Source organism: Sturnus vulgaris, unplaced genomic scaffold (assembly GCF_052056855.1).
Source record: "Sturnus vulgaris isolate bStuVul1 unplaced genomic scaffold, bStuVul1.hap1 Scaffold_195, whole genome shotgun sequence".
Taxonomy (NCBI): Eukaryota; Metazoa; Chordata; class Aves; order Passeriformes; family Sturnidae; genus Sturnus; species Sturnus vulgaris.
This window is the reverse complement of record NW_028276170.1, coordinates 17,283,791-17,307,425: the sequence shown is the minus strand read 5'-3', so window position 1 is coordinate 17,307,425 and position 23,635 is coordinate 17,283,791. Positions and strand designations below refer to the sequence as shown.

The following is a 23,635-nucleotide window of genomic DNA, read 5'->3' as shown; positions in this document are numbered from 1 at the left end:
GAGGTATAATTGCACCATAGGCTCTCATTTTTATACCTTGGATGGTGGGGAGAAACATCCCACAGGGCTAGTTCATCTGGTTTTACAATTTGGGGCTTAGCACCATTAGATGTTACCAATTGAACTCTTTTTCTATAACGAAAGCTATTGCAGGAATCCATTTGAACTGAGCCAAACAGTTCCAATTCTTGAGCCTCTAATGGTGCATGTGGAAGATTGAGAGGCCACAAATCCCAAAAATCTACAGGATTGTATTTCAGCTTACCAACGGGACTGTTCCTTTGTATATTATGAATAGCCTTTTTATTTATTGGCCACTCATCTATGGCCAGACCTACCAGCCATGTTGAAGAGGGGTTATTTGGGGTGGCAAGAGATAAACATAAAGTCTCCTGGTGTGTTATGTTCGCTAAAGGCTCGCTGTTAGGAGTTGGGAGTACTGGAACTTTCTGGTGGGCAGTCCTTTAATGGCTGTAGGTAAGGTTTGATGGTTTTGGCTGGTATCCACTGAGGTCCTCTATCTCTGGAGACACAACCCTATCGCTTCCCCCAGTTATTAACTGAAATGGTCCTAACATTTGATTTGTTTCAGGCTCTTTTACTAACACTGATGGTCATCAGCATCATCAGCTTGTGGATTTCTGTCACAGCGCGAGGCTGGCTCGTGCTCCAGTGCAAGTTTTTTTGATGGGAGCCTGGGGAGATTGCCTTTAGAAGAAAACTGTTTAGCCTGGGGTTGGTTTTGACCAGGAACTGGGTATCTCCCTTTTCTGTGTGGACAGTCTTTTCAGAAATGTCCCTGTGGAGCACATCGAAAGCAAGTGGGTTGTTACTGTGATTGTGGTGTTTTAAAAGGAACTGCACAGCCACCAGGGCTTTTGCAACTCCCTGCCCCATGGCCTGGGCCTGTCCTGCTGCCACATTCATCCCGAGACGATTGCACGCCTCGATCATCTGGAGGATCATTGGTGGTGGTTCTCGTGGCAGGGCGTGCAACACCTTTGGACACTCGGAGTTACCATGAGCTACTGCCAATGTCTCTAACAGCTTGTTCCTGGTCCTAGCATCGGGAATTTGTTTTTCCAATGCTTGTGTGAACTGGTCTACAAATTCCAATAGGCTCTTGCCTAACAATAGTATACTCCGAGTTAGGATTGCTGTCATCTGATACATGGACCAATGCTTTAAACAAAAATTTTTAATTTTGCTGAGTACTTGCCTAATGACTGCTGCTGTTTGCTCCTCAGGTTGGCTAAATTGACCTTTCCCAGTTAGGTGGTCCATCATTTATGCTGCTCTGGCTGTGTCATTCAAACTTAACTGAAACTTAACCCAAACTTGACTGAAGCAAGCCCGCATTGGCTGCCTGTCACTGCGGTGTCGCTGTTGACGAGTCCCTTCACAGAATCAGCTCTCTGATCCTGTGGTGTCCACGCATCTTCCCGGCCCATCACTGCCTCACACACGAGGTGACCACCACCCCACTCTCTGGCCATCTGACCCGCAGCTGAGCCCTTCCCAGAGTGCCTTTTGGTGGATAAAAGTGAACGGAAGTGCACAGGATTTAACAAAGATAGAAAAGGTCCTTATTCTGTAAGGCGTTCCTTCTTTCCTACAGTTATGGTCATCACCATTATCTCATGGTCATGGTCACCTAATGGTCATCTCACAGTCACCTCATGGTCACAATCATCTCACAGCCATGGTTGTGTCATGATCATCTCATGGTCTTGATCAGCACACAGCCATGGTGTGTTGTGGTCATCTCATTGTCACCATCATCTTGTGGTCATCTCATGGTCATGGCCATCTTATGGTCGTGGTCCTTATCACCATCATCTTATGCTTGTGGTCATCTCACTGTAATGGTGTGTTGGTTTGAAAGTAAAACCAGTGCGAGACTCCAAGTCAGTAATACAATTTAATAGGAGAAAAGAGAAAAAATAAAATACATGCAATAATATAAAAGAAACAACCACCAACACAGTCAGAAATACAACCTGACACCCTGTCAGTCAGGGTGTTGGTAGCAGTCCCTATAAATGGTGGCTGCAGTCCTCCTGGATGACAGATGTGGTTCTGTTGAAGCAGTGCTCCTGTAGAAGGTGCAGTTTTCCTCCGAAGATCCAGCGATGATGTGGAAAAGGTCCGACTTTCCTCTGGGATCCAGTAGAAAGGTCTGCCCTCGGGTCCCAAACCCCAGTTTTTTATCTAGGTAGGAAAGGCTTGGCTCCTGCCCCTGGTTGGGGCATCTCCCAATGGGGTGATGTAATCTTATCAGTCACACAATAGGACTTAATGGCCCATTAACAGAATATATCTTCTGGAGGAAGGATGGGTTGTGAATAGATAACGATGATCATCCCCCCATCTTATCAGATGGCACATCAGCAGAGGATATCTCCCACAGAGATAAGAATCACCACCGCTCCCACATTTTAAGAGATGGTGATAGAATACACATTTTTGCATTGTACCCCAGGACATCATTGCATGGTGTTGGGGGTTGAATTGTTCCCTTTTCTTTCTGTGGAATTTTTCCCATTATGCTGAGTATTTGTGGCTACACCTTAGTAGCAGTAGTTTTCTCTCAGAGGTGCGTGGGAGATAGCGGGAGACTGGAAAAGGAAAGGTGGGACAGGGGCCTGGGCTCGCTCTCATTCTCTCCTTCTCTTGCTCGCTCATGGAAAGAAGACGGTTGGGTCTCCTACCAAGCATCCTCCCCGCCATCCCAGCGCCGGGAGCCACGTTCCCTGCTGTCGGACATTGCTCTGCTGCTTTCCCACTTCATCCTACTAACTCTGGGCACTCTGCTGAGCACCACCACCAACACCGTGAGGGGGGAGTCGCTCCTCCATCCCTCTCACCCCGGGCCGCTGCCACCATCACTCCAGCCCTCCTCAACTGCGCGGGACCTGCCCTGCCCTCAGCACCGGCAACTGAGCGCAGGGAGAGGGAGCCTGTGGCCATAAAGGGATTGGAACTGAGCTATACTGCTCTGTTTTGTTGTCAGTTTTTATAGCTGTTGTTGTTTTTGCTGTTTGCCTTGTTAGATATATCAGTAAAGAACTGTTTTTCCTATCCCCATATCTTCTGCCTGAAAGCCTCTGATTTGAAACTATAATTAGAAGGGAGGGGGTTGAACTCTACATCTCAGAAAAAGGGGTTCTCGTCTTCCCTTAGCAAATACCTGTCTTTGAAACCAAGACACATGGTCATGGTCATCTCATGGTCATTTCATGGTCATGCTGTGGTCATCTCATCGCCACAATCACATCATGGTCATCTTACAGTTGCGGTTGTGTCACAGTCATGGTTCTTCAGTGGTTGTGGTCATCTCATCATAATGATCATCTCATGGTCTTGATCACCACATGGCCATGGTGTGTTGTGGTCATCTCATGGACATCTCTTGGTCACAATCATCTCATGCTCATGGTCATCTCATTGTTACCTCATGGTCATCTCATGGACACAATCACATCATGGTCATCTCACAGCTGTGGTCGTGTCATGGTCATGGTTGTCCCTTGATCAACTCATGGTCAGAATCATATCTTGACCTTGATCATTCCATGGCTGTGGTTGTATGATGGTCACAGTCATGCTCATCTCATGGCCCAGATCACCACATGGCCATGGTTGCATTGTGGTCATGTCTTGGTCAAAATCAGCTCGTGCTCATGGTCACCTCATGGTCAGGATCATGTTATGGTCATGGGCATGCCGTGGCCATTTCTTGCTCACCATACTTTATGCCCATGTTCATCTCAAAGTCATCGTCATGTCATGGTCACAGTCACGGACATTTCTTGATCACCTCATGGCCACAGTTCGTAAATCTTTGACTCCCATCTTTGAGGACTTGAATACTTTTGTGTATAGACTCACTATGGTCTGAAAGGTTCATGCAGCACATGCCTTGGAGGTCTTGGCATCCGTGTGCCGACAGCAAGAAATCTATGGCAGCTCTGTTTTGTAATGTTGTGTGTCTTAGGCTGTCAACATCTGTTAAAAGATCATTTAGAGATAGAAGTAGCGTTGGTTTGTTTACATAACCAACATCCTAATTTTCCTAATTGTGTTACTGCTTGTGAGGCAGCTACCCACAGTACAAGAGCAGAGGCAGCAATCCTCTGTCCTCTACTCCAAAACTCTAATTTACTGTTACACTCGGATTGGAAGAGATGTGCAAACACTTTTTTTTCCTATTTTTGTCATTGCCAATTAGCATTGTGACATTGGGAGTTAGTAAAGCAAGCCTACCAAAGCTACATGGGCTGCCTTTAATACGAGATGGAATGGCAGGCCATGCTCTGTCCCCACAAATAAGAAACGTGCCTGCTGGTAATTGCAAAGGGGCGTCGATTTAGATGGATGTCGTGAGGTATAATTGCACCATAGGCTCTCATTTTTATACCTTGGATGGTGGGGAGAAACATCCCACAGTGCTGGTTCATCTGGTTTTACAATTTGGGGCTTAGCACCATTAGATGTTACCAATTGAACTCTTTTTCTATAACGAAAGCTATTGCAGTAATCCATTTGAACTGAGCCAAACAGTTCCAATTCTTGAGCCTCTAATGGTGCATGTGGAAGATTGAGAGACCACGAATCCCAAAAATCTACAGGATTGTATTTCAGCTTACCAATGGGACTGTTCCTTTGTATATTACAGATGGCCTTTTTATTTACTGGCCACTCATCTATTGCCAGACCTACCAGCCATGTTGAAGAGGGGTGATTTGGGGTGGCAAGAGATAAACATAAAGTCTCCTGGTGTGTTATGTTCGCTAAAGGCTCGCTGTTATGAGTTGGGAGTACTGGAACTTTCTGGTGGGCAGTCCTTTATTGGCTGTAGTTAAGGTTTGATGGTTTTGGGTGGTATCCACCGAGGTCCTCTATCTGTGGTGACACAGCCGTATCCCTCCCCCAGTTATTAACTGAAATGGTCCTAAAATTTGATTTGTTTCAGGCTCTTTTACTAACACTGATGGTCATCAGCATCATCAGCTTGTGGATTTCTGTCACAGCGCGAGGCTGGCTTGTGCTCCAGTGCAAGTTTTTTTGATGGCAGCCTGGGGAAATTGCCTTTAGAAGAAAACTGTTTAGCCTGGGGTTGGTTTTGACCAGGAACTGGGTATCTCCCTTTTCTCTGTGGACAGTCTTTTCAGAAATGTCCCTGTGGAACACATCGAAAGCAAGTGGGTTGTTATTGTGATTGTGGTGTTTTAAAAGGAAACTGCACAGCCACCAGGGCTTTTGCAACTCCTTGCCCCATGGCCTGGGCCTGTCCTGCTGCCACATTCATCCCGAGACGATTGCACGCCTCGATCATCTGGAGGATCATTGGTGGTGGTTCTCGTGGCAGGGCGTGCAACACCTTTGGACACTCGGAGTTACCATGAGCTACTGCCAATGTCTCTAACAGCTTGTTCCTGGTCCTAGCATCAGGGATTGGTTTTTCCAATGCTTGTTTTAACCGATCTATAAATTCCATGTGTGTTTCTTCTGGCTCTTGCCTAATATTAGTATACTCTGAGTTAGGATTGCTGTCATCTGATACATGGACCAATGCTTTGAGCCAAAATTTTTAACTTCACTGAGTACTTGCCTGGGGACTGCTGCTGCTTGCTCCTCAGGTTGGCTAAATTGTCCTTTCCCAGTTAGGTAGGTCCATCATTTATGTTGCTCTGGCTGTGTCAGTCAGACTTAACTGAAACTTAACCCAAACTTGTCTGAAGCAAGCCCGCATTGGCTGCCTGTCACTGCGGTGTCGCTGTTGACGAGTCCCTTCACAGAATCAGCTCTCTGTTCCTGTGGTGTCCACGCAGCTTCCCAGCCCATCACTCCCTCACACACGAGGTGACCACCACCCCACTCTCTGGCCATCTGACCCACAGCTGAGCCCTTCCCAGAGTGCCTTTTGGTGGATAAAATGAACGGAAGTGCACAGGATTTAACAAAGATAGAAAAGGTCCTTATTCTGTAAGGCGTTCCTTATTTCCTACAGTTATGGTCATCACCATTATCTCATGCTCATGGTCACCTAATGGTCATCTCACAGTCACCTCATGGTCACAATCATCTCACAGCCATGGTTGTGTCATGATCATCTCATGGTCTTGATCAGCACACAGCCGTGGTGTGTTGGGGTCATCTCATGGCCACCTCTAGGTCAAGATCCTGTCATGGTCATCTCACAGCCTTCAGTATTTCATGGCCATGGTGGTGTCAAGGACATCTTGTGGTCATCTCATGGTCACCATCATCTTGTGGTCATCTCATGGTCATGGCCATCTCATGGTCATGGTCCTTTCCTGATCACCATCATCTTATGCATGTGGTCATCTCACTGTAATGGTCACCTCATGATCATGTCATGGTCACCTCATGGTCATCTCATGGCCATGACCACATCAGGGTCACCTCAAGGCCATGGTTGTGCCATGGCCAACCCATGGTCATCTCTTGGTCCAAATCATTTCATGGTCAGGGCCGTGGTTGTGTCATGGTCACTCTCATCTCACGGCCATCTCCTGCTCGTGTCATGGCCAGGGAACTTCTCCAAGATCCCGAGCCGTGATTTTGGGACACTCAAGGACCTTTGGGGACAATGAGGCCTGGCCTGACCCTTCCCCCCATCCCACTGCCCCTCCAGGAGCCCAACGTGGCCAAACCCTCCTGGGGAGACCTGGGACATGGGACACGGAGCAGGAAATGAATCCTGGGGGATGGAGTTGGATGTGGCTGGCAAGTCCCAATTCCAATCCTGCTGTCACCATCCTGCTCGTGCTGTCCCCAACCTGTTCCTGGTGTCCCCATTCCCATTCCTGGTGTCCGAATGCTCTTCCTGGTGTTCCCATTCTCATTCCTGCTGTCTCCATCCCTATCCCCAGTGTCCCCATCCACGTTCCTGGCTCCCAGAGAGGAATTGCCAGACACTGGAGGAGGGAACTCAGATTTATTGTCCCAAGCAGGATTTACAGCCCCAAATCAGGATAATTTCACAGCAGAACTAAAGCTTTGGGAATATTTGTGGTTCCAGGCTTCAAAACACTGGAAAATCAGAAATGGATCCATTAGCAAAAGCTGTGGGTGTGTGGGAGCAGCAGGATGAGTTCTGCTGGCAGCTCTTGGTTTCCTGGGAAGAGGGAAGGGGCTGGATCCAGCTCCATGGATCGCTCAGGCGGTGATTCCTGCTGGGATGAGAAAGTGTCACGGTGTCACCCTGTCCCTGTCTGCATCCGGCAGGATGGACCTGGCTGGAGCCCATGGAGAGCAGGAGCTCCTCCAGAATTCTACCTGATCCCCCTCCAATCCTGCCCGAGTAGCCCTCTGGAATCCCTCCCTCATCCTGCCCCATCCATCCATCCATCCATCCATCCATCCATCCATCCATCCATCCATCCATCCATCCATCCATCCATCGTGATCCCTATTTCAGAATCCAGCCCCAATCCCACTCCACAATTCCATCTGATCCTGCTCTGATCCAGAATTCCTCCATGATCCCAATCAGTCCATCCTGCCCCAGTCCTCCTCTGGAATCTCACCCTGATCCCACTCTGTACCTGCATTCAAGCCGTTGGTTCCCACATCTTTTCCTGCAGAAAGAGAAGATCCATGAGATTCCAGCAGGGATCACACAACTGGGATTAACCCCAGGATCCATCCTAGGATCCACAAAGAGGGGATCCAGAGCTGGATCCACCACTGGTACTCACCGGCTGCTATGTTTCATCCAGTCCTGTCCCTCCTCCCTGTGGAGAAACAGTGGGATCAGTGTTGGTGGCACAGGATTCCCAGAACAGTGCCAGGTGGATCCGTGCCCCTTCCCGGCCCCCATCCCGTGTGTTACCGGATTGGCGCTTCCAGACAATGAATCCAATGAGGACAATGAAGATGATGACGGCAGTGATGATGGACACAGCGACCACCACAGTGAGATTCCCGCCAGAAGTTGGATCTGGGAAATGCAGGACAGTGAGGAGAGGGAGGGGAATCCCCATTTGGGAATTCCAAATTCCCAATTCCCACATTCCACATTCCCAGCCTCACCCCAAGCGTAGATCCCGGGCTCTGACATTCCGGGATGCTCCACCCGGCACCGGTACTGCTCCCGCTCCTCCGGCCGCGCCTCGATCCTGGCCCAGGTGTGGAAGGTGCCGTCGCTGTTGGGAACGATCCCGCCCCACTCCGTCTCCTGATCCCAGATTTCATCCCCCTTCATCCAGTTGACTGCGATGGAGCTGGGGTAGAATCCGTACGCATGGCAGGACAAGATCAGCGTCCCGTGTTCCTCTTTTCCAGACACATGGACATCAGGGGGCTCTGGAATGGGATAACGGTGAGAGACATCCATGGAATTCGATTGAGTCCATGGGTGAGATCTGGCCCTGGAATTCCCACTGGAATAGGATGGGGATGACATCTCCCCATGGAATTTCCACTGGAATGTGATGGAGAAGACATCTGCCCATGGAATTCCCACTACATTAGCATGAGAGAGAGATCTGCCAATGGAATTCTATGGGAATGGGATGGGGTGACCTCTACTCATGGAATTCCCACAGGAATGGGATAAGGGTAAGATCTGGACATGGAATTCCCAGTAAAATGGGACGGGGGAGAGATCTGCCCCTGGAATTCCCACTGGAAATGGATGGGGTGCGATCTGCCCATGGAATTCAGATTGGAATGGGATGGGGTTGAAATCTGCCCATGGAATTCAGATTGGAACGGGATGGGGTTGAAATCTGCCCATGGAATTTCATGGGAATGGGACAGGGGTGAGAACTGCCCATGGAATTCCCACTGGAAGGGGATGGTGGTAAAATCTGCCCCTGGAATTCCATGAAAATGGGACAGGGGTGAGATTCACCCATGGAGTTCCCACTGGAATGGGATGTGGGTGAGATCTGTCCCTGGAATTCCCACTGGAATGGGACGGGTTTAAATCTGCCCATGGAATTCCATGGGAATGAGACAGGGGCGAGATCTGCCCATGGATTTCCCACTTGAATGGGATGGGGGTCAGACCTGCCCATGGAATTCCTACTGCCATAGGATGGGGCTGAGATCTGGAAATGGAATTCCCAGTAAAATGAGATGGAGGAGACATCTGCTCATGGAATTCCCACTGGAAATTGATGTGGGTGAGAACTGCCCATGGAATTCAGATTGGAATGGCATGGGGTTAAAATCTATCCATGGAATTCCATGGGAATGGGACAGGGGTGAGATTTGCCCATTGATCTCTCACTTAAATGGGAAGGGGGTAAGACCTGTCTGTGGAATTCCCACTGGAATGGGATGGGGGTGACACCAGTCCATGGAATTCCCACTGGAATGGGATGGGGGTGAGACCTGTCCATGGAATTCCCACTGGAATGCAATGGGAGTGAGATCTTTCCCTGGAATTCCCACTGGAATGGGATGGGGCTGAGACCTGTCCATGGAATTCCCACTGGAATGCAATGGGGGTGAGATCTTTCCCTGGAATTCCCACTGGAATGGGATGGGGGTGAGACCTGTCCATGGAATTCCCACTGGAATGGGATGGGGGTGAGATCTTTCCCTGGAATTCCCATGGTCCCAAATCTTCCATAGCCCACATTCCCACAGGAATTCTGCTCCCACCTTTGCGGTCCAGCTCCTTCTGCCCATATCTGACGTATTTCTGGAGCCATTCTGGGCAGACCTGCCCCAGGTAATTTGTGAAACCCTCAGCCACGTTCTCATGTTCCCAGCGCCTCCTGGTGATCTCAGCAGCGCTGTCGGCCGCCACGAATCTCCCGGATCCCAGGTCAAAGGAGAGGAAATCCCACCCATCATAGCCATCCTGGCGGGATCCACGGATGCTCCCGTCAGACAGGAGGTCACAGCCGTAAACTATCAACAATGTGTGGAGACCTGGGGGGATTGTACCCACAGAGAACCATGGAATTGTGTCCCAGCCCCACAGAGCCCCATTCCAACCCTATGGTGCCCCAGACTCTGATGGAGACCCACAGAGCCTCATCCTAACCCCATGGATCCACATCCCAACCCATGGATCCCAACCCAACCCCACAGATCCCATCCCAACCCTGTGGATCCCCACTCACACCCATGGATCACAAGATATCCCATACCAGCCTAATGGATCCCCAACTCAGCCCCTTGGCGCCCTGTGAATCCACATTCAGGCCCTATGGATCCACACCCCAGCCCCACGGATCCACAACCCAACCCACAGATCTATCCCAGCCCCACAGATCCCATCCCAGCCCCACAGATGCCCCCACTCACCCCTGCTCTGGTTGTACCGGTCCCGCAGTGTCTCCAGGTCCCTGGCAGTCACGTGCTGGCTCAGCTCACAGATCTGGGTCTCCTCATCCCAATATCCCTGCCCGACTCCATCCTTTATCCACTGTGTCAGCGGCTCCATCCGGCCCCGCTCGCTGTCACAGCGTGTGAAGGGGATCCCATCCAGGTACCCAATGATCATGAACTGGGGGATCCCCGGGCTGGGCTCTGACACTGCCACATACAGGTAACGTAGGGAGTGGAGAACTGGGGGGACACAGAGATTTGGGGGGATTGAGGGGGTCATGGATCAATGAAAGAGGAACCGGGAGAGCCGGGAATGGGATGCATGGGGACCCAGTGTCCAGGAACGGGCACTCAGGGGACTCCCAGTGTCAAAAAAAGGGGGATACAAAGACTGGGAGAGGTGGGATGGGGGTTCCAGGGGATCCCTGTGCCCAGGAAAGGGGGTCCAGGAGGCTCCAGTGATAAGGAAAGGGGGTCACAAGGTGGGCACACCTGGCATGGCTGGAATGGGGGGCTCAGAGGTCCTTAATGCAGACAGAAATCAGGGCTGGGACTGAGAGAAGCAGGAATGGGGGTCCAGGAGGTCTCAGGGTCAAGGGAAACGGGAGTCTGAGGCTGGAGAGGGTGGGATAGATGGGAAAGGGAGTGTAGTGGGGATTGGTACTGGATAAGGGAGTGCAGGGTGCACCAGTGCCCAGGACAGGAAATTCAGGAGCATCCCAGAGTCCAGAATCCTCCCTGGGACCCTCCACGACCCCCCAGGGACCTTCCTGGAGCCCTGGGACCCCCTGCAGGAGGAGAAGTAGGTGAAGAACGGGGGGGATGCAGAGATTGGGGGGGCAGGAAGGTGAACGGGGAGAGCCGGGAAGGGTCCAAGGTTCAAGGAAAGGTCTGGGAGAGGCGGGATGGGGGGTCCAGGGGGTCCCTGTGCCCAGGAAAGAGGGTCCAGAGGTCCCCGGTGTTGAGGGAATGGGGGCCCTGGGAGCTGGGAAAGGCAGGAATGGGGGTTCAGGGGGTCCCTGGGTCACGGGAAAGGGGGGTCTGGGGATGGGAGAGGCGAGTGGATCCTGAAGGCTCAGCCTGGGAGACAGGAAAGAGACCGAGGGAGAGCGGTGGGGGAGGGGACGAGGGAAAGAGGGAATTCCAGGGAGTTCATCTGGATCCCATTGGATCCCCGCTGCGACCCTTCTGAGACCCCTGGGACGCCGGGGACCCTCTGGGACGCCATTTTGGGAAGCATTTGCAGTGGAAAACGGGGGGGGACACGAAAGTTGGGAATTCTAGGAGGTCCAAAGGTCAAGGAAAAGGGCGGGAATGGGGCCTGGGAAAAGCGGGATGCCGGAAAATGAGGTGCAGGGGGGTCCCAGGCCCGGAAATGGAGATTCAGGGATGTCCCAGTGCCCAGGAATGGGGGTCAGAAGGGCTCCCATGCTGCGATTCGGGGTTTAAAGGATCCTGATCCCCAGGAATGAGGATTCAGGGGGGTCCCGGGGCCAGATAAGGGGTTCCATGGGGGTCCCGGTGCTGGGGAAGTGTATGGGAATCACAGGACCCAAACAGGGGATTCAGGGGAGTTTTCCTGCCTGGGAATGAAAGTTTAGGGGGTTCTGGTGCCCAGGAAGGGGGGTTCAGGGGGGTTCCTGGTCTGCAATTCGGGGTTCAAAGGGATCCTGATCCCCAGGAATGGTTCAGGGAAGTGCTGGTGCCAGTTAAGGGGGTACAGGGGGGTCCTCATACCGGGAAAGGGCTTGGGGGGGGGGGGTCACAGGTCCCAAAATGGGGCGATGGAGTGTTTCCCGTACCCTGGAATGAAGTTTAGGGGGATCCCAGTGCCTGGAAATGGAAGTTCAGGGGGGTTCCCGATCCGCGATTCGGGGTTCAAAGGGATCCAGATCCCCAGGAATGGGGGTTCATGGGGGTGCCGGTGCCAGATAAGGGGGTACAGGGGGATCCCGGTGCCCGGAAATTGGTGCTCATGGGGGTCCCCGTGCCCAGGAATGGGGGTACAGGGGGGTCCTGAAACCGGGGAAGGGGATGGGGGGGTCATAGGACCCAAAATAGGCGGGGGGGGGGGGGGGGGGGGGGTCCCGTACCCGAGGATGAAGGTTAAGGGGGTTCCCGGTGCCCGGAAATGGAAGTTCAGGGCGTTTGCCGGTCTGCGATTCGGGGTTCAAAGGAATCCTGATCCCCAGGAATGAGGGTTTAAGGGGGTCCCGGGGCCAGATGAGGGGGTTCAGGAGTGTCCCGGTGCCCGCAAATTGGTACTCAAAAGAGTCCCCATGCCCGGAAATGGGGGTACAGGGCGGTCTTGGTGCTGGGGAAGGGGATTAAGGGGGGGTCACAGGACCCGAAATGCGGATTCCAGGCGTTCCCCTACCCGGGAATGAAGGTTTAGAGGTTCCTGGTGCCCGGAAACGGACGTTCAGGGGGGTCGCGATTTCAAGAGTCCCACTCACCTTTCCTCGCGCTCCCCGGGCCCCCCAGGAGCCCCAAGAGCAGCCCCAGCGCTGCAGTCATGGCGCTACCCCGCTTCGAGCCCGCGCGGACCTGACCCAGTCTGGCCCCGCCCCAGCTCTGGCCCCGCCCTCAGAGCCGCCTCCTGCCCCGCCATTGGCGCCGATATTTCCTGTTCGCCAATGGCAGTCCGACATCTGAGTGACGTCACCCGGCGCCGGGTGGATCCCGGTCTCTCAGGTTGGGACGCGGAAGCGAAAGAGCCCGAGAGAGAGCGCGGGGGGGGAGGGGACGTCGGAATTCCACAGAATTCCTCTGGATCCCTCTGGATCCCCGCTGCGATCCCCCGGAGCCCTCTGAGAGCCACCTGGGACCCCCTTAAGAAAGCGCCGGATAAGCCGTTTCGGATCCTTGTTATTAAAAATGTATAAATTGAGAACCAAAGCAATATTCGATTAAATGATCTGCTGTTACTGTCAGAGACAAAAAATAATTTATTGGGGAAGGATTTAATAATAGCATTGGATTTGAAAATTGAAGTATCCCAAGGGCAACTTAAAATTTATGCCTTAACCAAAAAGATGAGGAACAAATATGTGCTGAGGTGTGGTACATCACTGGGGAAATAGGGAAATTGAAAATGAAACCTATCAAAGTGAAAATCACTGACCTCGATTTGCCAATCCGAGTTTGTCAATATCCAATATCATTAGAAGGGAACCCGGGCCTTCAGCCTGTTACAGAAAACCTTTTGCAACAAGAGATTTCAGAACCATGTATGTCCCCACATAATACTCTTATTCTGCCTGTCAAAAAGACAGACGGGAATTACAGATTGGTACAGGATTTGAGGGCTATAAATCAGCGAACTGTCATCAAATTTCCAGTAGTAGCAAACCCTTACACCCTCTTAAGCCAGCTGTCCCCTGACTACACTTGGTATAGTGTAATAGATCTAAAAGATGCCTTCTGGGCATGCCCGTTAGAGGAAAGTAGCAGAGATTGCTTTGCCTTTGAATGGGAATATCCTGATAAAGGCAGGAAACGACAACTGCGTTGGACACTATTGCCTCAGGGCTTTACAGAATCCCCCAATGCCTTTGGGCAGCCCTAGAAGAATTAATGCAATCTTTTGAGCTACCAGAAGGGGTGAAATGGTTACAATATGTAGATGATCTATTAATAGCACAAAAAAGACCAGAAATCTAGTAGAAATGGGACTATATGACTTTTAAACTTTTTGGCACAGCAGGGTTTGAAGGTATGCAAAGCTAAATTGCAATTCACAGAAGCAGAAGTAGAATATTGAGGTCATTGGTTAAGTAAAGGGAAAAAGAAATTGGATCCTAACAGAGTGTTTGGATAACTAAGCCTGGGACCTCCAAAGACTAAAAAAGAAGTGAGGAAAATGTTGGGACTGCTGGGATACTGTCATCAATGAATAGAGGGATTTAGTGAGAAAGTGAAATTTCTATATAAAAACTTACCAGTAATCGCCTGAAATGGGCAGAGGAGGATGACAAAAGTTTTGAAAAGGTCAGACATGCTTGAATTCAAGCCCCTGTACTCAGTCTCCCAGACTTGGAGAGACCATTTCAGTTATTTGTAAACACCTCTGATCAAACAGCACATGGGGTGCTCACCCAGGAATGGGCAGGCAGTCGAAAGCCAGTGGGATTTTATTCTAAACTGCTCGACCCTGTCAGTCGGGGTTGGCCCACATGTCTGCAGGCCCCAGTGGCCACAGCACTTTTAATGGGAGAAGCCTGAAAAGTCACCTTTGGGGCGACCCTAATGGTCCACACTCCCAAAATGTGAGGGGAATTCTGAATCAAAAAGCCGAGAAATGGCTAACTGATGCCCGAATATTAAAATATGAAGCTATTCTAATCACTTCCCCAGACTTAGAGCTAAAAGCAGCAACTGCTCAAAGTCCTGCACAATTCCTGTATGTGGAACCAGGAGAAAATTTAGAATGTGATTGTGTGGACAATTACTCTTCAGTAAAAAGAAACGATAAAGAAGCTCAGGGCAGAACTGCATGAGAATTAATAGGTTTTAGCAGATGGCAGGGAAAGTTTACTCAAAACCCAGGCCAGACAAATTACTGAACAATTACATCAACGAACTCATTTTGGAACCAGAGTGCTAGCAGACCAATATTTAAATTTTTTTGGATGCATTGGCATTTTTGATATTGCAAAGCAGAGCATCCAGACTTGGTTAACTTGTTCAGAAAATTAATTAAAAGTTATGCTACAAGGTCCATCAGGAGAATGGAAATTTGCTTACACACCCTTTGAAAGAATACAAATAGATTTTACAGAATTCCCATAAATAGGAAGATGGAACTATTTACTAGTAATGGTAACAAATTAACCCACTGGGTAGAGGCATACCCTGCAGCTAGAGCCACATCACAAGTGGCAGCCAAAATATTGTTGGAACACATAATCCCAAGGTATGGCCTGGTTCGAGCCATACACTCAGAGCAGGGGACGCACTTTACATCAAAGGTGCTGCAGTCACTGACCCCGGCCCTGGGCATCAGCTGGGAGTATCACACACCTTGGCACCCTCAGAGTTCTGGCAGGGTTGAAAGGATGAATCAAACATTGAAACAACAGCTGTCAAAATTAATGATTGAGACTAAAATGCCATGGACAAAGTGCCTCCCACCAGCCCTGTCTAATATACGAACAATGCCAAATTCCAAAACAGGGATTTCACCATATGAAATGCTGTATGGTATGCCTGACCCTAAAGGAGAACAACTTGATCCAGCTTTATTTCAGGACACTTCCCTCCAGAATTACATAATAATAATCAATAAAAATTTGCAAGAATTAAGGGAGAAGGGAATTTTAGCTAAAACCATCCCTCTAAGATTTGCCATAGATAAGATTAGGCCACGACAACATGTGTTAATTAAAGTATGGAAAAAAGAAAATCTAGATCCAAAATGGGAATGACTGTATTTGGTTCTGTTAACAACTGAAACAGCTGTGAGGACACCTGAAAAAGGATGGACACGTGTGAGTAGAGTCCAGGGTCCTGTAACCCCTCCTACTGCAGGTTGGGCAGTGACATCCGAGCCTGGAGACCTCAAAGGGCGAATCCAGAACTCTCGATGTCGGCACCGGATCAATTTGTCTCGAAGGTCTCCCAGTCAGGACTGAAAGTCACCTGTCCTGAAGCCAGGTGTGATTGTAACCCCTTCATCAAAAAGAGTTGTCCATATTGTCCTGAGCTGTGGTGGTCTCATCCCTATGGTGGGTATCTCCCATTCACATTGTGTGTCCAATGTAGAAGAAAGGAACAGAAGGAAACTGTTAAGGTGCTAAATACCCTATCAGCACGAGGAAAAATCGAAATTGATGATCATAACTGGTGGGAGTTATTTGAGAATGGAACAAGAGAAAAAGAGAAAGCCAGAGCAGAGGTTTTGGCAATAGAGTGTCGGAAGGGTTGTGTATACCGAGCTGTTACTGCTGTACCTCGTACTGGAATGTTAAAGCTAAATTTGGGACAAAATTAAGAAACACTACCAAAAGAGAAAGACAAAGTGGGAGAGCCCAGGACATAGAAATTGATGATAATGGTGAAGTAATTACTAAAATTGCCGAAGAAATATAACAAATAGCCCATGTACCTGTACAAACCTGGAACTCTATGTTTAATGATAATTGGTGGAATAACCTGTTGGGGGGAGATTGGCGGAAGGAATTAGGTTTTATGTTAACATGTGCATTATTAGGAGAACTGTTCATCCCTTGTCTTGTTCCACGCTTCATTCGACTAATCCAGTTGTTGGTTCAAGGAATGCAAGTTGCTACAATACCAATAGACCCTGAGAAGGCAACAAAACTAATGGCAGTGAATGAATTAAATCTGGTACAAGAAGTCCTGTCAAAATTTGTAGCCAACACATGAATCAATGGGATAAAAGAAAAGAAGTGGTGAAATTGTGATAATTAATAAAAGATTTGTGTTACTCACAAAAGTATTGCGATTTGTATGAGCCAGAATACTAAGGTCTGAAGTGAAGCATGGACACTAGATAAAGAAAAATATATGATTAAATCATTCTGTTTTAAATCACCATGTAATGTTATGTTATATGTTATGTTATGTTATATGTTATGTTATGTTATGTTATGTTATGTTATGTTATGTTATGTTATGTTATGTTATGTTATGTTATGTTATGTTATGTTATGTTATGTTATGTTATGTTATGTTATGTTTGTTATGTTATCCAAATAAGTTACATCAACTGCCAGCTTGCAAAATCACACTTTTGGATAGCCCTTCCTGCCTTTGTTTGATCACTGCTGCCTCTCTCAAGGACCAGACTTGCAGATTTCCCTGGTGGTTGTCTACAAAGACCAGATGGTTATCTGTGAGACTGACTATTGCCCAGAGGCTTTGTGAGTTTGGATGCAGATGCTTCTTCGACCACCACTGCTTACCTGCCCAAATTATGACAGCAAAAAACCAAAAATTATTGATTACAATGAGAAACCACAGTATAAGAAGAGGCAGCAAACCAAGGTTGGAGGGAGTGTGGAGTGGACGGTGACCCCTCACATTCCCCAGCACTGTTTGCTGTTTCTCTATCAAATAAAGCAATCTAAATTTTGCTGAATATCGAGACTGTTGTTTCTCATTCATAATAAGCGGGAGGTGAGTGACAGGATCTGAGGAGATCCAGACCATGGCCGGGTCATGGTCATCTCATGGTCATCTTCAAGGTCAGCTCATGTTCACTCATGGTCACTTATGGTCATCTTATGGTCATCTCCCAATCACCATCATCTCATGCTCATGGTCGCCTCATGGCCAGGATCATGTTATGGTCATGGGCATGCCGTGGTCATCTCTTGGTCACAATACCTCATGCCCATGGTCATCTCACAGTTGTCAGCATGTCATGGTCACAGTCACGGACATTTCTTGATCACCTCATGGCCATGGTTGTGTCATCGTCATCTCATGGTCACAGTCCTCTCATGGTCATGGATATGGTCATCTCATGATCATCTCTTAGTCATCTCACAGTCACAGTCATGTCATCAGCACAGTCATGGTCGTTTATTTCCTGATATCCATCATGTCATGCTCATGGTCAGCTCACCCTAATGGGCATCTCATGATCACCTCATGGTCATGGTCATCTCATGGTCATGGTCATCTCCTTATCACCATCATCTCATGGTCGTGGTCATCCTGTGGCCACAATTATTTCATAGCCGTGGTCATATTGTGGTCACCTCATGGTCATCTCCTGATCCCCATCATCTCATGTCCATTGTCATCTCACTGTAATGGTCATCTCAAGGTGATGGTTGTGTCATGGTCACCTCATGGCCATAGTTCTGTCATGGTCATCTCATATCAGGGGTCGAGGGTGGTCCCCAACAATCCTTTTTAGGCTTTGCAGATATCAGGGCAGAAATGGCAAAAATTAAAGAAGAGCGGAACGACAACCACGACTCAGAAACATAAAACACTTCAATAATAATGAAAGGAAACATGGGATGAGGCCCAAAAATCCAAATTCAACAACCGAGGGGACAAGGTCACTTTAGGAGCCTGGGGTTGAAGACAAAGATACAGGGAGCTCCAAGGTGTAAATATGGGGAAAGAGAGGGGGTGGAGTTGAGCTTTGGGTCCAATGGGGATAGGAGAAAGTGGGGCAGAGGTGGAGTAAGGGCAGGTAGGATCCAATGGGGTAGCTTGGGTGGAACATTGCATCAGCTGAGGGCCAATGGAGATACAAAGAAGGGAGAACATTCCGGAACTGGGAGAGGTGATAATTAACTGGGAAATGAGGGTTAGGAATATGCATGAGGTATTCACACAGGCAATCCCATAACTCTTTGTTACTTTTTTCTGGGGTCACCACAACTTAACAAATGCCTCCCAAGGTTTAGGGTTGGGATATAATTCTTCTTTGGTGATGGTTGCCTGTCCTGGGATACTGGTCAGGCTGACCCCCACATCTCCCCATGTCTGATTAACTATAAAAATAGAACTAAAAATTTTGTAAAACTTTATAAAAACATCCTAACAGACAAGGAACAACTAACAATATAAAACGACAATTATGAAGATAAGTAACCCCGTTTTCATTATGGACAACACGCACTCCTTGATTCCCCAACTTTTAAAGACACCATCCAACCTGTCTTTGTCATCATTAATTTGTAACTCTTTGACTCTCTCTCTGAGGACTTGAATACTTAGCACCATTACATCTTACCAATTGAATTCTTTATCCGTAACAAAAGGTATTGCAGTAATACATTTGAACTGAAACACTTCCTATTCTTGACCCTCTAATGGTGCATGTGGAAGATTGAGAGGCCACGAATCCCAAAAATCTACAGGATTGTATTTCAGCTTACCAATGGGACTGTTCCTTTGCATATTACAGATGGCCTTTTTATTTACTGGCCACTCATCTATTGCCAGACCTACCAGCCATGTTGAAAAGGGGTTATTTGGGGTGGGAACAGATGAACATAAAGTCTCCTGGGGTGTTATGTTCGCTAAAGGCTCGCTGTTAGGAGTTGGGAGTACTGGAACATTCCAGTGGGTCGTCCTTTAATGGCTGTAGGTAAGGTTTGATGGTTTTGGCTGGTACCACCGAGGTCCTCTATCTGTGGAGAAACAACCCCATCCATTCCCCCAGTTATTAATCGAAATGATCCTAAAATTTGATTTGTTTCAGGCTCTTTTACTAACACTGATGGTCATCAGCATCATCAGCTTGAGGATTTCTGTCACAGCGCGAGGCCGGCTCGTGCTACAGTGCAAGATTTTTTGATGGCAGCCTGGGGAAATTGCCTTTAGAAGAAAACTGTTTAGCCTGGGGTTGGTTTTGACCAGGAACTGGGTATCTCCCTTTTCTCTGTGGACAGTCTTTTCAGAAATGTCCCTGTGGAACACATCGAAAGCAAGTGGGTTGTTATTGTGATTGTGGTGTTTTAAAAGGAAACTGCACAGCCACCAGGGCTTTTGCAACTCCCTGCCCCATGGCCTGGGCCTGTCCTGCTGCCACATTCATCCCGAGACGATTGCACGCCTCGATCATCTGGAGGATCATTGGTGGTGGTTCTCGTGGCAGGGCGTGCAACACCTTTTGACACTCGGAGTTACCATGAGCTACTGCCAATGTCTCTAACAGCTTGTTCCTGGTCCTAGCATCGGGAATTTGTTTTTCCAATGCTTGTGTGAACTGGTCTACAAATTCCAATAGGCTCTTGCCTAATATTATTATACTCCGAGTTAAGATTGCTGTCATCTGATACATGGACCAATGCTTTAAACAAAAAATTTTAACTTCACTGAGTACTTGCCTGGGGACTGCTGCTGCTTCCTCCTCAGGTTGGCTAAATTGTCCTTTCCCAGTTAGGTGGTCCATCATTTATGCTGCTCTGGCTGTGTCATTCAGACTTACCTGAAACTTAACCCAAACTTGTCTGAAGCAAGCCCGCATTGGCTGCCTGTCACTGCGGTGTCGCTGTTGACGAGTCCCTTCACAGGATCAGCTCTCTGATCCTGTGGTGTCCATGCATCTTCCCGGCCCATCACTGCCTCACACACGAGGTGCCCACCACCCCACTCTCTGGCCATCTGTCCCACAGCTGAGCCCTTCCCAGAGTGCCTTTTGGTGGATAAAAGTGAACGGAAGTGCACAGGATTTAACAAAGATAGAAAAGGTCCTTATTCTGTAAGGCGTTCCTTCTTTCCTACAGTTATGGTCATCACCATTATCTCATGCTCATGGTCACCTAATGGTCATCTCACAGTCACCTCATGGTCACAATCATCTCACAGCCATGGTTGTGTCATGATCATCTCATGGTCTTGATCAGCACACAGCCATGGTGTGTTGTGGTCATCTCATTGTCACCATCATCTTGTGGTCATCTCATGGTCATGGCCATCTTATGGTCGTGGTCCTTATCACCATCATCTTATGCTTGTGGTCATCTCACTGTAATGGTGTGTTGGTTTGAAAGTAAAACCAGTGCGAGACTCCAAGTCAGTAATACAATTTAATAGGAGAAAAGAGAAAAAATAAAATACATGCAATAATATAAAAGAAACAACCACCAACACAGTCAGAAATACAACCTGACACCCTGTCAGTCAGGGTGTTGGTAGCAGTCCCTATAAATGGTGGCTGCAGTCCTCCTGGATGACAGATGTGGTTCTGTTGAAGCAGTGCTCCTGTAGAAGGTGCAGTTTTCCTCTGAAGATCCAGCGATGATGTGGAAAAGGTCCAACATTCCTCTGGGATCCAGTAGAAAGGTCTGCCCTCGGGTCCCAAACCCCAGTTTTTTATCTAGGTAGGAAAGGCTTGGCTCCTGCCCCTGGTTGGGGCATCTCCCAATGGGATGATGTAATCTTATCAGTCACACAATAGGACTTAATGGCCCATTAACGGAATATATCTTCTGGAGGAAGGATGGGTTGTGAATAGATAACGATGATCATCCCCCGATCTTATCAGATGGCACATCAGCAGAGGATATCTCCCACAGAGATAAGGATCACCACCCCTCCCACATTTTAAGAGATGGTGATAGAATACACATTTTTGCATTGTACCCCAGGACATCATTGCATGGTGTTGGGGGTTGAATTGCTCCCTTTTCTTTCTGTGGAATTTTTCCCATTGTTATGCTGAGTATTCGTGGCTACACCTTAGTAGCAGTAGTTTTCTCTCACGGGGGCGTGGGAGATAGCAGGAGACTGGAAAAGGAAAGGTGGGACAGGGGCCTGGGCTCGCTCTCATTCTCTCCTTCTCTCGCTCGCTCGTGGAAAGAAGACGGCTGGGTCTCCTACCAAGCATCCTCCCCGCCATCCCAGCGCCGGGAGCCACGTTCCCTGCTGTCGGACATCGCTCTGCTGCTTTCCCACTTCATCCTACTAACTCTGGGCACTCTGCTGAGCACCACCACCAACACCGTGAGGGGGGAGTCGCTCCTCCATCCCTCTCACCCCTGGGCCACTGCCACTGTCACTCCAGCCCTCCTCAACTGCGCGGGACCTGCCCTGCCCTCAGCACCGGTAACTGAGCGCAGGGAGAGGGAGCCTGTGGCCATAAAGGGACTGGAACTGAGCTATACTGCTCTGTTTTGTTGTCAGTTTTTATAGCTGTTGTTGTTTCTGCTGTTTGCCTTGTTAGATATATCAGTAAAGAACTGTTATTCCTATCCCTGTATCTTCTGCCTGAAAGCCTCCGATTTGAAACTATAATAATTAGAAGGGAGGGGGTAGCACTCTACAGCTCAGAAAAAGGGGTTCTCGTCTTCCCTTAACAAATACCTGTCTTTGAAACCAAGACACATGGTCATGGTCATCTCATGGTCATTTCATGGTCATGCCGTGGTCATCTCATCGCCACAATCACATCATGGTCATCTTACAGTTGTGGTTGTGTCACAGTCATGGTTCTTCAGTGGTTGTGGTCATCTCATCATAATGATCATCTCATGGTCTTGATCACCACATGGCCATGGTGTGTTGTGGTCATCTCATGGACATCTCTTGGTCACAATCATCTCATGCTCATGGTCATCTCATTGTTACCTCATGGTCATCTCATGGACACAATCACATCATGGTCATCTCACAGCTGTGGCCGTGTCATGGTCATGGTTGTCCCTTGATCAACTCATGGTCAGAATCATATCTTGACCTTGATCATTCCATGGCTGTGGTTGTATTATGGTCACAGTCATGGTCATCTCATGGCCCTGATCACCACATGGCCATGGTTGCATTGTGGTCATGTCTTGGTCAAAATCAGCTCGTGCTCATGGTCACCTCATGGTCAGGATCATGTTATGGTCATGGGCATGCCGTGGTCATTTCTTGGTCACCATACTTTATGCCCATGTTCATCTCAAAGTCATCGTCATGTCATGGTCACAGTCACGGACATTTCTTGATCACCTCATGGCCACGGTTCGTAAATCTTTGACTCCCATCTTTGAGGACTTGAATACTTTTGTGTATAGACTCACTATGGTCTGAAAGGTTCATGCAGCACATGCCTTCGAGGTCTTGGCATCCGTGTGCCAACAGCAAGAAATCTATGGCAGCTCTGTTTTGTAATGTTGTGTGTCTTAGGCTGTCAACATCTGTTAAAAGATCATTTAGAGATAGAAGTAGCGTTGGTTTGTTTACATAACCAACATCCTAATTTTCCTAATTGTGTTACTGCTTGTGCAGCACCTACCCACAGTACAAGAGCAGAGGCAACAATCCTCTGTCCTCTACTCCAAAAATCTAATTTACTGTTACAGTTGGATGGGAAGAGATGTGCAAACACTTTTTTTTCCTATTTTTGTCATTGCCAATTAGCATTGTGACATTGGGAGTTAGTAAAGCAAGCCTACCAAAGCTACATGGGCTGCCTTTAATACGAGATGGAATGGCAGGCCATGCTCTGTCCCCACAAATAAGAAACGTGCCTGCTGGTAATTGCAAAGGGGCGTCGATTTAGATGGATGTCATGAGGTATAATTGCACCATAGGCTCTCATTTTTATACCTTGGATGGTGGGGAGAAACATCCCACAGTGCTGGTTCATCTGGTTTTACAATTTGGGGCTTAGCACCATTAGATGTTACCAATTGAACTCTTTTTCTATAACGAAAGCTATTGCAGTAATCCATTTGAACTGAGCCAAACAGTTCCAATTATTGAGCCTCTAATGGTGCATGTGGAAGATTGAGAGACCACGAATCCCAAAAATCTACAGGATTGTATTTCAGCTTACCAATGGGACTGTTCCTTTGTATATTATGAATAGCCTTTTTATTTATTGGCCACTCATCTATTG

At 48.4% G+C, this 23,635-nt stretch overlaps 1 protein-coding gene across 4 annotated transcripts in view; it reads right to left on the bottom strand.

Annotated features, from left to right (window-relative positions):
- The window catches only part of LOC148218154 (class I histocompatibility antigen, F10 alpha chain-like), a 34,072-nt gene extending 21,198 nt beyond the window's left edge, over window positions 1-12,874 (bottom strand). Inside the window, exons 1-8 of one of the 4 annotated variants that reach the window (XR_015800633.1) lie at window positions 12,774-12,874; window positions 10,294-10,557; window positions 9,643-9,915; window positions 8,062-8,334; window positions 7,862-7,969; window positions 7,728-7,763; window positions 7,557-7,607; window positions 6,950-7,199 (exon numbers count right to left, since the gene is read on the bottom strand). Coding sequence is in view for 3 of the 4 variants with exons in the window: in XM_088158233.1 (XP_088014359.1) it covers window positions 7,741-7,763; window positions 7,862-7,969; window positions 8,062-8,334; window positions 9,643-9,915; window positions 10,294-10,557; window positions 12,774-12,834 (1,002 nt within the window). In the remaining variant the exon portion in view is untranslated. Of the gene's footprint in view, window positions 1-6,949; window positions 7,203-7,556; window positions 7,608-7,727; window positions 7,764-7,861; window positions 7,970-8,061; window positions 8,335-9,642; window positions 9,916-10,293; window positions 10,558-12,773 lie in introns of those variants that run through there. The other 3 variants (XM_088158233.1, XM_088158232.1, XM_088158231.1) reach the window with 3 other exon arrangements.
- Between the last annotated feature and the right edge of the window lie 10,761 nt (window positions 12,875-23,635).